This window comes from Cryptotermes secundus, unplaced genomic scaffold, assembly GCF_002891405.2.
Source record: "Cryptotermes secundus unplaced genomic scaffold, Csec_1.0 scaffold230, whole genome shotgun sequence".
NCBI lineage: Eukaryota > Metazoa > Arthropoda > Insecta > Blattodea > Kalotermitidae > Cryptotermes > Cryptotermes secundus.
Window position 1 is genome coordinate 805,013 of NW_019722429.1, and position 15,457 is coordinate 820,469.

Genomic DNA, 15,457 nt, shown 5'->3' on the forward strand with positions numbered 1-15,457 from the left:
TCTTAAAGGAATAGCATGGGCCCCAGTAGGCCTAGGCCTACCTCCATGAACTCCGTTTACTTCGGTTTTTATCGATCTTACACGTTCGGTAGGACTCCTTGGGCGAGTGATCAGCTCGTCGCAAGGCCTCTACCTGTAGACAAACACAGAAAAACTCACACAACCATCCATGCCCTGAGTGGGATTCGAACCCACGATCCCGGCTTCCGAGCGAGAGAAGACAGTGCATGCCTTAGACCTCTCGGCTACCGTGACCGGCTTCCTGACATTTTTTATTTCAGCCTTTTGTCAAATGAAACAGCTTTATGTCTTACTACAGGATCCTGACGAGCTGGAGTGCATTGTGACGGAAGAGGGCGGAAACGTAGTTTTGGCCTTGGTCAGCATACAACAGTATTCCAGGCATGCGCAGTTGGGAATTTAGATAGAAACTACAAAAATAGGAATATCTATATTCTGTACCAAGGGCATCCAAACTACGGCCCGCGATGTGATTTTATCCGGCCCGCAAAAGAATTGTGCAGAAATGCGCCAATTGAACTAATTTTCCAATGAGTAATGGTAAAAAAAATACTTGTTCATACTTGTCGTACTTATTACCATTTTTGTATTAAAGGCAACTTATGCCCAGTTTTGCTCTAACTGTTCCGAGAATTGGTAGCGAGGAATGTTGATAAGGCTAGCGGAACTTTAGTCCATTCTACGACGGCCAGCGTGGTACGGCTATCGGTACTGAAGGTACTGAACGTACTGAATGTGTAGGAGTAGAGGAGTTCAGTAAGTTCAGTACGCAGGCGGCATGTACGTAAGTGTACGGGTAGCAGTGTGTGTAGTGTAGTTGATGTGTGTAATAAAGTAAGTGATTTTTAAAAGTCAGTGGTTACAGTTACATGATATTCAATTTGTAATTGAACAAATTTATTCATATATTTGCGTGTACAGAGATCTCGTAATTTTAATAATTTCATAATTATATATACATTTATTTATTTAAACATTTTCAATTAACAAGAGTGTACATAGTAAAATTACTAGAATATTTGTTATTTTTATTTAGTATTCATTTTATTATTAATTTTTGTATTATTCTCTTTTCAAGTTTTAACATGGATGGAAAAAAGAAAAGAAAAATTGACGATGAATACCATGCGTTTAATGAAGAATGGGGGCAAAATATTTTTTCATACAATCGAATTCAAAGGATAAAGCTGTATGTCTGATATGTAAAGATACTATTGCTGTGTTGAAAGAATACAATATACGTCGTCACTATGACACGAAGCATGCTTCAACGTTTTCACAATTTAAAGAAAAGCAGCGTTCAGATAAATTTGAATCATTTCGTTGTTGTTTGCATTCTCAGCAAGACTTATTTACGAAAGCAACATCAGAAAATGAAGCCTTAACCTTGGTAAGCTATAAGGTTGCTTATGTGTTGGCTAAAAATGGAAAACCATTCACTGATGGTAATATCATCAAAGAGTGTATGCTGGAAGCAGTGACTGAGTTGCGCCCCGAAAAACTTAATCTTTTTAAAATGATAAGTCTTGCACCAAATACTGTTGCTCGTTGGATTGAAAATATGGGAAATAATATTGTCCAGCAAATTGTAGGCAAAGCACAGTGTTTCAGTTGGTATTCTATCGCACTGGATGAATCAACTGATGTTTGTAATACTACCTCTCAACTATTAGTATTTTTTTGTGGTGTTGACGATGAACTTAATGTTACACAGGAATTAGCGTCACTTCACAGCATGCCTGGCACTACAACAGGAGATGATATCTTCAAAGAAATACAAAAAACACTAACAGAATATAATTTGCACTGGAACCATCTGCAGTTCGTGACAGTTGATGGAGGAAAAAACATGTCTGGTATAAAAATAGGTTTGCTTGGCCAAATCACAAAAGCTTGTGAGGATGCAGGAATATCAAAGCCAATGTTTCTTCACTATATTATATTTAAGCATCCTGTTGCACTCCATAGATAAATGATATAATGATACAAATTCCGTCCCAAGTGCAAACAATATATTATGTGTCCTTGATCTTGTTCCTCTACACTACATGTTTCGGCGTCAGACGGCCATCATCAGGTGTATAACACTCACGTTGCTGTCACACTGCACTCAGCCCAAAATTTAACGTTTAAAACACTTTCCTTGTTATTATCAACATCTACTTCGTTGATATCTGTCTGGTTTGTAGATTATTTTACACATGTTAATTTTGACGTACCTGTAATAGTACTATAAAATCTTTAGTTCTAATTTTAAAATCCTTTAAAATTTTTCACTAAATTTAAAATTTAAAATTGTTAGGGTTACTCGCCCTATGTCTAAAGTGCTGCAGCGGCTAGTTCTTGTTTCCACACTGTATAGGTGTTTTCCTGTTTAGTCTTCCTGTGTGCGTGCCACTGTTATTCTTTACTACGTGTCTTCACTATGTTATCCACCAACAAGCACTTTGTGGAAAACATGTTGATATGAGCTCTGTTTTAAAACCTGTTATTTGTATCATTAATTTCATTCGCTGTCATGTACTTAACCATTGCCAGTTTCTGTCTGTTCTTGAGGAATGTGATTCCGACCTTATTGACCTGACATATTACACTGCAGTTCGATGGCTTATCTGTGGAAAGGTTCTTTCGCGCTTCTTTCAGCTCAGGAATGAAACTGATAATTTCTAACCGAGAAAACCCATCATGAACCACTTTTATCAGATACCGAGTGGCTTTGGAAATTAGCATTTTTTGCTGATCTGGTGAACCATATGAAGAGTTTGAATGTAAAGTTGCAGGGTGAAAATAACTTAGTCTGTGATTTATTTGCACTTATAAAGGCATTCAGAGCAAAGTTGATACTTCTGGAAAGCCAAGTGAAAAATTGTAACTTTGTTCATATGCTATACTGTGCAGAGTAGCATAAAAAGGGTGAAGAAGAATTTCCTTCCTCGTTTGCAAATTTAGTCATTTCAGATTTGAAAGAACAATTTTGGAAGCGATTTGCTGATTTGGATTCCAGTGCTCAGGAAATTAGATTGTTTCAAAATCCATTTGACTGTGATGCTGCAGATGTCCCAAGTCAAATTCAAATGGAAATTATTGAACTTCAGGAAAATTATCATACTAAAGACAAATACAAGGAAGGAAATTTGATCGAATTTTATAAATTTCTGAACTCTGAGCAATTTCCAAATTTAAAGAAATTTGCTTGTAAATTTATCTCCATTTTTGGGACGATATACGTGTATCTGTGTGAACAAACTTTTTCCCAGTTGAAGTACATCAAGTCGAAAGACAGGGCAAATTTATCCGATGAACATTTAAAGTCGCTACTTGTGATTAGCGTTTCAAAATTTGAACCTCAATTTAATCAGATTTTAAGAATGCAAAAAGAGTTCCATCATNCTGAACACATTTCCTCTTTCCACGTGCAGAACCATCCCAGTTCTATTTTCATTCCACCTCAAGCACTGCTCATATACCTAGAGTTATTAATTTCTCATTTTATCTGGCCCATTGAAAGTGCTGAATTACCTAATGTGGCCTGTGTTTCAAAAAGTTTGGAGACCCCTGTTCTATACGATAGTCAAGCTGCAATCAAAGCACTTGGTACACACCAAATCACTTCAAAATTGACTTGGGATTGCCACCACTCCCTCACACAACTGGCCAGACATGACAGAGTTCAGCTGATATGGGTGCCAGGCCATGAGGCTGTTGCAGGGAATGAAACTGCAGATCAGTTGGCAAGAACAGGAGCTGAACAACCACTCATGGGACCTGAACCAGCTTGTGGCATCAAAATTGGAGTTGCCAAGAAAGTGATCAGGGACTGGACTAACAGAAATCACAAAAAAACACTTGGAATCCACAACTGGACTCAAAACAGGCAAAAGGATTTGTATCAGGACCCTTTGGCAAAAGAACGAATGACCTGTTAAAATTAAACAGAGATCAATTAAGATAGGTGGTAGGATTACTTACTGGACACTGTCACCTAAAAGGGCACATTTTCAAACTGGGACTGACAGACGACCCAACTTGTAAAAGGTGCCTACAAGATGAATCAGCCACGCTCATCTTATGTGATTGTGAGGCTATACCTTACCTAAGATATCGCCACCTGGTCAATTCTTCATGGAACCAAGTGACTTTTATGACGCCCCCATAAATAAAGTCCTACATTTCATTCGAAGTGTAGGATTAATAAAGGGTTAATCCAAAGGGGAAGCACAATAGATCATTGAAGGTCCCAGTGCAAGGGCCGGTTTTTATGGCTCAACCCTCATACTCGTAGGCTCCTCCATCAAAGACCAAGCTGTACCTATCATTAAACAGGCTCATTTATGCTTAAGATAATACTGTTTTTTTTTATCCTCTATTTGCATCACTATAATCTATTTATTGTTTACTCAATGGTCCTATCAGGACCTCACTGTATATGCGCCTATAGCATCACTTGGTAGGATGACAGAGAATAATGAACTGGAAAGCACGTGAAATGAAGTGGTCTTGGCCAAATTTGAGTTAAAAGTAGTGACGCTATCATGGAGAGACTGAAAAAAAAAAAACTTGGAAAACCTTGTTCAGGACAGTACGAGTCCCAACCATGATTCAGACTGGACACGTTCTGCTCTCATGTCAGAAGAGTTACTGCCTGAGCCAACTTTCTGAGGTTTTGTCAGAAGAAAATTAAATCTAATACACCTCATTCAACCTTTTCTAAATTTCATAAGCTCATAAAAATTGACATGAAATCAGGTAGACAGAACTGGCTAAAGCAGTTTTGGAAGTATGTTTCAAATTTTATTAGGCATGATAATGTCACAACTGAAAGATTATGATCAGCTTGTAATGGAACTGAAAATTATTGCTGATATTTTGACAGTTGTTTTAAATCTACTTTTAACACACCTTGTCAGACTGCTTCTCTGTATTCTGTTAGAACATACAAATTACCTATGGCTGCTATCTCTGCCACTTAAGTCAACAGAGCTATAAAGAATTCAGTTCATCCAAGAGTGTTGGTCTTAATGGAATTCCATGCTTCATAATTAAGGGAAGTTCTCATGTTTCTATTCCATTGGTAATTTATATTCTTAACCTCAATGCAACAAGTGAAACATTCCCATCTCAGTTGAAACAGGCAGCTGCTGTTCCAGCATTCATCCCTTCCGGTGCCAAGTAGCCAACTACTTATTCACTGGGTTCTGCTAAATGTGCCACTGATCAATATCCTGGTTTTGTGAGTATGTATGTCAGCCACATTTGTCTACACTAATAATTCCCAAATCAGCCACTAGATTTCATTTCTAAGCCTTGCAGCAAATACAGCGGAAGCTTCTTGTTGCTTCCAAGTCTGGCACATTCTGCTATGGCATAAGAACCAAATTTATTTAACATTTTTACCATGTAATCTGGGAAATATCATTCAATTTGTCTAGTAACCTTGCTTCTCTTACATCAATGCTGTGTTGGGCATTAAAATGTTGTGTGTGTGCATACTATTTTGTGGAAAATGGCTTGTGATGTGATGTGATAAAAGATGAGCAAGTAGGTGAAGTTTTGAGGAAAAAGATGATCCTTATGAAAGTGATGTATGACAATATGGATGATGTAGAATCATTAGATAACTGTGATTACCTAACATGAAGACTTGCCACTTTAAGGGAACGCACGGACTACATACATACTACACTTGAGAGCTCCACCACATGGTTCAATATAATGTTCATGAATTGAATACACAAACAATTCATCCAACTTACATGAAAATTGTATCGACACTTGAGATATCTTGCAAAAGGAGGAAGAGGAGGAGGAGGAGAGGTTCGGGGATGATATAATTAGATTTGGAACAACTACCAGGAATAACGCATTGTAAAGCTCTTTATTTTGTAACAAGAGTCCAAACATGTACCAAGAGGCTGGCTATATGGAGGGCGGAAGAACATGGTGGCCACGTACATAGCCTGGCTCTCTGGCTGAATAACTCCAGCAGTTCCAGTAATAGAAGATTGTAAGGTCCACTTAAAATTAGCAAACTAACACGTCTATGTTAAAAAGTATATGGCAAGAATAAAATGATTCCCAAAATAATGAAATCTATGGATAAAAAACATAAAAAGAAACTGCTACACTCTTAGCTTTAGCAGGCGACTATTCTTAGTATGGTAATAATGGTAGGGTTAAAAATATCTTTGGTATCATGGCCACCTACAACAACAAACACATTGCACCATGCAAAAATATGACAAGTATGTGTAAGATCATTATGTTTGTAATGAAAAAGTGCAATTTCTTTGACACATAGCTGCTTGTTATTACACATGGCTGGCAATATTAAGAGTGCATTAAAAAAAAGCAGGTACAAAATATTTCTTATGATAATTACATTATGGACTGATAGGTTTCTTCAAACTCAAGAGATTGAATCTGACGAAGTCAAAAAAAAATAGTATAGTAATAGCTTTGTAGACATTAAAAATATATACATCATACTAAGATAATTATTATGATATGTCTATATTTATAAGTAATATACATTATGTTGTAATAGTTCATAAGTTAAAAGTATTAAAGTTGGAAGAATTTTTACTTATTTTCCAAAGCAACTTTTAGATGACTAAAATGAAACAGAACATAATACATGTTTTAAGTACAAAGTGATATTTATATTAATATGAAGATCCTCAGTTTGACCATAAATACCTAATAACTCTCTATTTTACTCCTTTTGCACCATTCATACTTCATAATGTGGTAACTCTGTATGTGACTACAATGTATGGCACCTATCATTGTGCAACAGTGTGAAACAAAAATCTGCAGGAGAGAGCTCTTTGATTAATACACTCACATTTACAATAGGTATAATGACCACAATCAAACTGGACACAGCTAACAATATAGGAGGGGGGAAAATAAGATAAGTATGCATGTGAGATAAGTATCTTCAGAAAACACCAGTACTGTATATAGCATGCCCAGACATTGGCATTAAACACAACATCAAAATGATTCTTCTGAACTAAAGGGACAAAGAAAATGTTTATAGAACAAACACCTAAATAACAATGACAATGATAACACCTATCACCATACTGCATTCTACCACAAATGTCACTACACTTTTGAAAAGGCAGCATCATATTCCAAGGCAGTACAAAAGTTAATTTCCTTTTTCTTCTTATTTTATATATAATTCAGTTTAACAACATCTCACTGGTAATGATATGATGATTATATGGAAAAATTATTTAATACTTGTTCTACTCACACATTCATCTGAAATATCCGGCACATCACATTAGGCTAGTGCTATCACCCCTTGTGGCACATTACAATCACCTTATCTTTCACCACCTCTTTTAAAATATACCTTTCTATCTTTGTACCTCAAAATATAGTATCAATATATATATAATATACATTATCCTCTTCAAAAGTGACACATGGAGAGTGAATTAGTTACACTGATATAAAGACCATCAAGTAATAATATAGCAAGAGACACACCTGCTCACTGTAAAAGTACTAGCATGTGTTGTAACCAGGAATGGGGAACTTCACACATTATTTAAGTAATTGTATTTTCTTGTTACAATTACAATCAGATGCAATTCAATTAACATGTAGTAATGCATACATGTACTATAGGACACAGTTCAATTTCAGACCTTTTATCATCTGCTAACTGTCAGTATTCCTCAAAGCCATTTTATATAAAGGAATAACCAGCCTACATGTCTCATTCAAAAGTAGAAACTGAGATAAGATGACTGCAAAAACCCTAGCATGTAAATTAAAATTTTAAATAGTATGGCAATCCTGTTGTCTGCTAATATCAACTGAAATCTGTAAAGTGACTCTGTCAGATATTTATAGCATACATCAGTGGCAGTGTGACTTTTTCAAAAGTGTTAAACTGTGCAATGAATAGTGTTAACATTCCTCATTTGGCTATCGTGATAACTTGGTATGATATGCATCCCTCTTTCTCTTTCTCTCTGTCCTATATAGTGACTCTTCTGTGTCTGCATTCGCAAATGTCTAATGTAAGCCTGAGGAACCAGCTAACAGTGCCTGCGATGGGCTGGCTGGAAGTGGCAAACGAATTGTCTGATCACTTGTTCTGCCATCACAAGGAGTGTCACAGAACCAGAAGAATAACACTTTATTTTATTTTTCCAAGTTTTAGCCAGGCTAACATGGTTTATGTTAACACTCTGCCACTGGTATAAGATTTGTACATGTAATGTATCAATGTGTCTTCTTTCAGGATGAAAAACTAAACTCTTACAATCTCAAATTGTCAATGAGAAATCCGTCGAGTGCAACAATGTTTCTAGGTCACTTATTTATCTCACTTGCCTTACATGTTTCAGTTCAAGAAAAACCATCATCAGAGGCACGCATTACAAACACATGAAAACACTGGCATTGTTTAATGTACACAGTTTGTAAGCTGCATGGACGCTGTTACAGATGTCGAAGTGTAAAAGCACAACACTTTCTAGTAACATTGAATGCACGTACAACTCTTGCATTCAATGTTACTAGAAAGTGTTGTGCTTTTACACTTCGACATCTGTAACAGCGTCCATGCAGCTTACAAACTGTGTACATTAAACAATGCCAGTGTTTTCATGTGTTTGTAATGCGTGCCTCTGATGATGGTTTTTCTTGAACCGAAACATGTAAGGCAAGTGAGATAAATAAGTGACCTAGAAACATTGTTGCACTCGACAGATTTCTCATTGACAATTTGTGATTGACAGTGTAACGGACCAAAATGAAACAATTCAAAATCTTACAATCTTATTTCACTTAATAAGAAAGAAACAATTTGTATTTTAAGAAACTCACACAGAAATAAGATACTGAAATATTGGTGCATATCTCATTCCCTTTCCATCAACATAATGAATGCAAAGTAAGATTAAATTTTCTTCAAATAGGTTAAGTAAATTAAAAGCATGTACGTAACATGAAATATATATTGTAATAACAAAATTTATGTTTGAAAGAATTTTTAATAATATGCACATTCAATCAAGAAAAGCAGAAACTGAAATCTGTCAGCAAGACCCGGAATAAATTTCATTCACATTATTTCTGCATGTTATGAACCCCTAATAACTCAGTTCAAATTTGAATTTTTTTTTTTAATAATAGGATTAAAAAAACCTATGTGGAAGGAAAGAGCTCCTTTGTAAGGCCAGAGTCTATAGATATGCTGGAAAGGCAAATAAAAACTTTTGATCTAAATATGTTTACCTATCATTCCCTTCCATTTAAGAGGCTGATGAAATAGTTCTGCTTAGTAAGAAGACAATGAACAGTTATTTACTATACAATGCTTCAACTAAGTTCCCCATGCCTAAGTCAGACAAGTTTCAACCGTAACTTTTGAATAGGTTGTGGAAAGGACTTGGTGTAGAACAGGAAGTGGTGATTTTGTCACAAATGTGCAAGAGGGTGAGTCTGTCTACCAGTAAGCTCATATCTGTCACACACTGGAAAGGTATCACAGTCCGGACAGAAAGAGAAAATGAGACAGAGGGAGAAGCGAGTGTCCAGGCTCCAGCTTGTGCTCCCTCAGTCCTGTATCTTGTTAACTGCTGGATGCATATTAAGTGCCAGTCTCATCATTACATACATGCACATGTGTGGGCATGTATAATTTTATCAGCTTATATCATATGGTAACTTCAGAATTCAATTAACAAGTAGAAATAAAAGAAAATATATGTTGCAATTATGTCCATAGGTATGTGCTGAACTTGTCTTGTGCGTAAAATCCAACGCAGATGCACACAAGAAAATTTTAAGAGTTCTTGCATACACACAAATATACATTCATACGTTTCACATTCACAACCTTGAAATTGCACACTGAAGAGCAACACAAATAAAATAACTATTTTCTTTAACAGCACTGCTACATACTCAATCATCACTTATCACAATTGGTCTCATTAGGAAATGTAGATAATAAGGAATATTTTATGAGAGTGTCTCCCAGCGGTAAAAGTGCAGAGATTTCCTTTCTATGAAATGACTACCTGCTCTTCTTATTCAGTCCACAGCCAGAAGAGAGATATGAAAACTGACTGCATATCAAGCCAAGAGACATGCATCACAATTATTTTGACTACAGCAATACCAGCCACTCACATGTAATCAGACTGGCATATCTGGCATAAAAACATAACTCCAGAAACATTCCTTTGAGAGAACCTGTGCAGGCATGATTGTAACAGTTCATAAGGGCCAAGCACATGGAAGGAACAAGGCTTATTTCAGAGGAAATCTAAGCCCTATAGAAGCTTTGTAAAGCAATCTAGAGGGAGAAATACATCTCAAATCAGAGTTGTACTGCAGGTAACTATCAATATCTTCACATCATCTTCTTGATTAAGTAAAACTGGGGTTTTAAATGGCAAGGGAACTGGCTGAAGGTAACCACTAGTCAGGAGATCTCCTTGAAATGCTTACATTATGACACACAATGATCAGACTGCTGCATAATGACTCCTTTGTGGAGACTGGGAGCAGGCCTGGCAATACACAGTCTTCAGGATCTAGCATGTGTTATGTCATGGTAACTGGCTGGGAGATCATGAAGGTTTCCTGAAAAATTCTCATCTACGAAAATTATTGGATTGTCCAGATATCCAGCCTCAAAATGGATGGGCACTGTATTGACAGATGAAGTTGACAAGTCACACAGATCAACAGTGTCCTGTTCCATACAACAATGAGTTATTCAGAAAGGTAAGCTGGCCACAAACATGTTCTCGATGAGAGGTGGAGCAGGCACAAGGTCCTCCAGCTTGAGGTAGAATATGCGCTGGAGTCCTTGCACGCTCAGTGACCTCAACTCTGGCAACTTTCCAAGCAGCCGTGAAAAGTAATGCGTCTTTCTTTGGGCCTCAGCATTGTATGTCACATGGTCCCGCAATGAACCAATGATTTTCATCTGTAGCTGCTCCACTTTGTGTGGTTCCTTTAATCCATGACGCTCTGCAAAACATAAGAAAAGGGTTGAAATCCCATGGTTTGGCTACCCCACTATAGAAATAAGTGAACTACATAACATTCAAGAGTTAGCAACGTGAAGAGGGATGGTATGTCACGTACAATAGAAGTATGTATACCTCTTGCAAGAAAAACTGCACAGTGCTTTTCAGTGCAACAACCATTTACAAAAATACTTACAAATAAGAAAATACATTATTCTTGTTTGTTTTTAATTCATACCATGTCAGTTTTATTTATATTTTGCCATTTATAAGTAAATATTTCAGCATATTTGTTCAACATATGGAATAGATACTATCATATCATCATTTACTTTGAAAGTTATATTAAGGAAGATGACAAAAATAAAATTATGCAGATAAGCTTTAATAGAACATACAGATCCTCCATCATTTGACTTTTAAAAATTTGTATAACGGCTTTGTATTTTTATGAAAAAAGGTCACAGAACTTTCTATGCACTTCGGGAATTCATTTGTTACGCTAATGCATGTTCCACACAACTCTCTCTGGATTCTGTTAGTTGGCAACAGTAAACCTTGGAATCTCTGAGGCCTGAAATGAGACATGTTGGTTACTAATGTAACCATCCAAGTGGAAGTGTGACCATTATTCATAATATTATATTTCAGCATCCTGTTGCATTGAGGTGACCGCCTCTGTAGTCTAGTGGTCAGAGTTCCCAGCTACAGATCCAGATATGCTGGGTTCGATTCCCAGCACTACCGGATTTTCTGAGAAGTAATGGGTCTGGAACGGGGTCCACTCAGCTACGTGAGGATAACTGAGGAGCTAATTGGATGGAAAAGTAGTGGTTCCGGTCTAGAAAACTGAAATTAACGGCCAAGGGGATTTGTTGCGCTGACCAAGCAACACCCTCTATCCGCTGAAGTCGGAACTAACTTCGCTGACAAGCGGCGGTTGCTTGGTTAGTATAGTTCGCTTGTGGATACAGGCCACAGAGTTGCATTGAGATATCAATGACATTTTAAACATTTTAGTAAATTAAATGGGATTTAGTGTCATTTAAAATATAAAACTAGACTACAAATGATCCAAGTAGAAATGCGCTTCATGAGAGAACCATTTGACATTTAAGATACCCAGATTTTCCTCCAGTAGCGCTCTGTATTCCCTGGCAAATGTGTAATGTCTCTACAAACAGATGCGCTACATTTACATCCCTTTGCATGTTTATCACACACTTCCTGTTTCTTCAGATGGTTTAACAATAGGGTAGATAGTGTCTTAATGGTGCGACATGACCAGAAAATTTTCAGTGATGCTGCCACCCCATAGGGAGGGGGTGGGGGGGTGGGTGTAACCGAGAATACAAGATTTTGATAAAGTCCGCTTACTGATCTGTAGTATATGATGCTATGCTATTACTTAGTTGAGCACTGAAAATGGCAACAAACAAATTTCCTAAGCATGTTGGATGATGTGTGAGTTCCATACAATTGTCGTGAATAACAAAGAAGTTATAAAGTGTCAGATAATAAAAGCATTCTGTAGATGACACAACATCAAATGAGAGATTATTAAAACCATTCTGTATGATGATCCACAGGACTGAAAAGATATTGCTATACCCCATAAACCTGCAACAAAATTATGGCCTGTCCTTGAAAGGCAAAAGAAGAAGAGAGAGAGAGGAGAAGAAAAGGAAAGAAAGCACGAAAAAGAATTTTTAACATTGAAGATGTTCTTTTATATGTACCTGACACACACTTCTTCTGTTATCAAAGTCATATAAAATCGTTAAAATTACATAAACACCAATTAACTTACCAGTAACAAGGGTCAGAGCACACAGACAAGCAAATGCAGAAATGTCAATGTCCATGGCATGTAGAGAATGACAGAATTCAAGAATGGCATGCAACCAGTCACCAAAACTCCGCTGGCACTGCTGCTTGTCCAGTACTACTCCACTGCAGAATGTTAGTTTTGTATCATCTGGCCTTGTCCTATATGGGAAAAACATCCGTATAAAGTATGAAGAAATTTTAAGGTAGGAAAATGTGATTACTGCAACAGACAAATATAATTTAAAGTTCATTGCTTTGGAGCACTAAAAGCATTTTTATTTTCTTTTTTTTTGGGGGGGGGGAGGAAGAAGTATACAGTAACCATCACCATTGCCTTCCATCATAACTGTTTCACTCACTCATGGAGCTGAGCCCTTCTGGAGAAGCTGCCAATTCTGCAGCTACTCATGAATTTCCCAGCATTTTATGGAACCTGAAAGTTCATTGCCATGTTCACAAGAGCCTTCCACTGGTCCCTATCCTGAGTCAGATCAATCCAATCAATACCATCCCATCCTATCTCTCTAAGATCCATTTTAATATTGTCCACCCACCCATGCCTTGGTCTTCCCAGTGGTCTTTTTCCTTCTGGCTTTCCCACCAATATCCTATATGCATTCCTCTTCTCCCACATTTGTGCTACATGCCCCATCCATCTCATCCTCCTTGACTTGATCATTCTTATTATACCTAGCAAAGAGTACGAGTTATGAAGCTCCTCATTATGCAGTTTTCGCCAACCTCCTGTCACTTCATCTCTCTTTGGTCCAAATGTTCTCCTCAACATTCTGTTCTCAAACATCCTCAGTCTAAGTTCCTCCCTTAATGTCAGAGACCAAGTTTCACACCCACATCATAACTGAATGTCATCTCTTATTAAAATTTTAGCCTCTTATTTATTTTCATGCACAACCCTCAACTTGTCTTTGAATAGTGGTTTATAGTTATGCTTCCCTTAATTAGAATATACAATTCCCCACTGCCCTATGGTCACTGCTTCCTGTAACTCATCTTCAGGTGTAAAATACTTTGTTGTTTTTCATATTTGACACTAACTCTTTGTTTTCCTTTTTTTTTTTTTTTTTTTGCATTTAAAGATAAACAGACATAACACCATTCAACCTTTGAAGTAGCATTTGATAATGAAACCTTTGAATATGGAGAGTATTTCATATTTGGCACACAGCGCTAGATCCTACGTCTGTAAAGGAATGTTACCTTTTCACATCCTTCAGTAACACTCTGGACTCAATGTATATTATTTGTTTCTTCCTTGCACTAATTTTGCAAGGACATCGCTTCATATGTATTAAATGCAAAATATTTTCAATGCTTTCTCACATTCAATTGATACCTATTCTGAATCACTTCTTCACCAAATAAAAGTGATCAACTGGCACTCAGGGCCTGAAAATCTCAGTTTCACTTCAAACACAGGTGCTACTGTAATAGATTGTCTCCATTTTATCTTCATTGATTGTTCAGTGCAGACTTTTGGTAAATAACAACAGAATTTTGAATACCTCTACAATTACATCTCATGATGCATAGTAATTTATAGTAACTTATGTATCAAAAACCGTACTGCTTCTTCATTTGAAGTAAGATTTTGCTGTTTGGACAATAAGGCTTTCCCATTTCTGCACTTCAGTTGCATTCAAATGTGTATGTTTTAGTTCTTGTCAACTTAGGCATTTAACTTCACAGTTTAGCTTGGCAACTAACTAACTAACTAACTAAGGAGCTGAGCACTTATTGAGAAGCTGCCAGTTGTGCAGCTACACAAGAATGTTCCAAAGTCCATTACTGTGTTCACAAGAGCCCTCCACTGGTCCCTATCCTCAGCCAGATAAATCCAGTCCATACCACCCCATTCTCTCTCTCTAATATCAATCTTAATATCATGCACCCATCTATGTCTTGGTCTTCCCAGTGGTCTCCTTCCTTCTGGCTTTCCCACCAGTATCCTATATGCATTCCTCTTCTCCCTCGTTTGTGCTACACGCCCCATCCATCTCGTCCTCCTTGACTTGATCATTCTAATTATACCTAGCAAAGAGTACGAGTTATGAAGCTCCTCATTATGCAGTTTTCTCATACCTCCTGTCACTTTATCTCTCTTCGGTGCAAATATTCTCCTCAGTACCTTCTTCTCAAACACCTTCAATCTATGTTCCTCCCTTAGTGTCAAGAGATCACGTTTTGTATATTATAATTTTTATGTTTTTGGACAGCAGACAAGAAGACGAAAGGTTCTCGGCTGAATGGTAGCAAGCATTACCTGAGTTCAATCTCCTCTTAATTTCCTCCTCAATCAGGTTTTGATCTGTTATCGTTGTTCCCAAATATCTGAACTGTGCCACATTTTCAAAACATCTGTTTTCTACCTTTATGTCATGATTTTGCCCCGCATTCTGGTGGCGAGACAGCAACATATACTGAGTTTTCTCTGTGTTTACTTCTAGACCAACCTCCTTACTAGCGTCAATTAAAGTATATGTCTTTTTCTTTATGGTGTCTATATTATCACCCAGGAGATTCACATCATCAGCATAGACCAACAGCTGATGTATGCAATTTAATTTCAGTCCCAC

General features: G+C 37.1%; 1 protein-coding gene and 1 long non-coding RNA gene across 6 annotated transcripts in view; one reads left to right on the forward strand and one right to left on the reverse strand.

Annotated features, from left to right (window-relative positions):
- Positions 1–615: 615 nt before the first annotated feature.
- LOC117282072 lies at positions 616–1,607 on the forward strand. Its single transcript, XR_004512668.1, has 2 exons — positions 616–855; positions 1,100–1,607. It is a non-coding gene; the product is annotated as an uncharacterized LOC117282072 (long non-coding RNA).
- Positions 1,608–5,877: 4,270 nt separating this feature from the next.
- LOC111861330 (probable nuclear hormone receptor HR38) overlaps positions 5,878–15,457 on the reverse strand; it is an 87,528-nt gene continuing 77,948 nt past the window's right edge. For all 5 annotated transcript variants that reach the window (XM_023845801.2, XM_023845802.1, XM_033750277.1 and 2 more), the window contains 2 exons: positions 12,844–13,022; positions 5,878–11,034 (listed from right to left, as the gene is read on the reverse strand). In XM_023845801.2, coding sequence (XP_023701569.1) covers positions 10,778–11,034; positions 12,844–13,022 — 436 coding nt within the window. In that variant the 3' untranslated portion in view covers positions 5,878–10,777. The remainder of the gene's footprint in view (positions 11,035–12,843; positions 13,023–15,457) is intronic.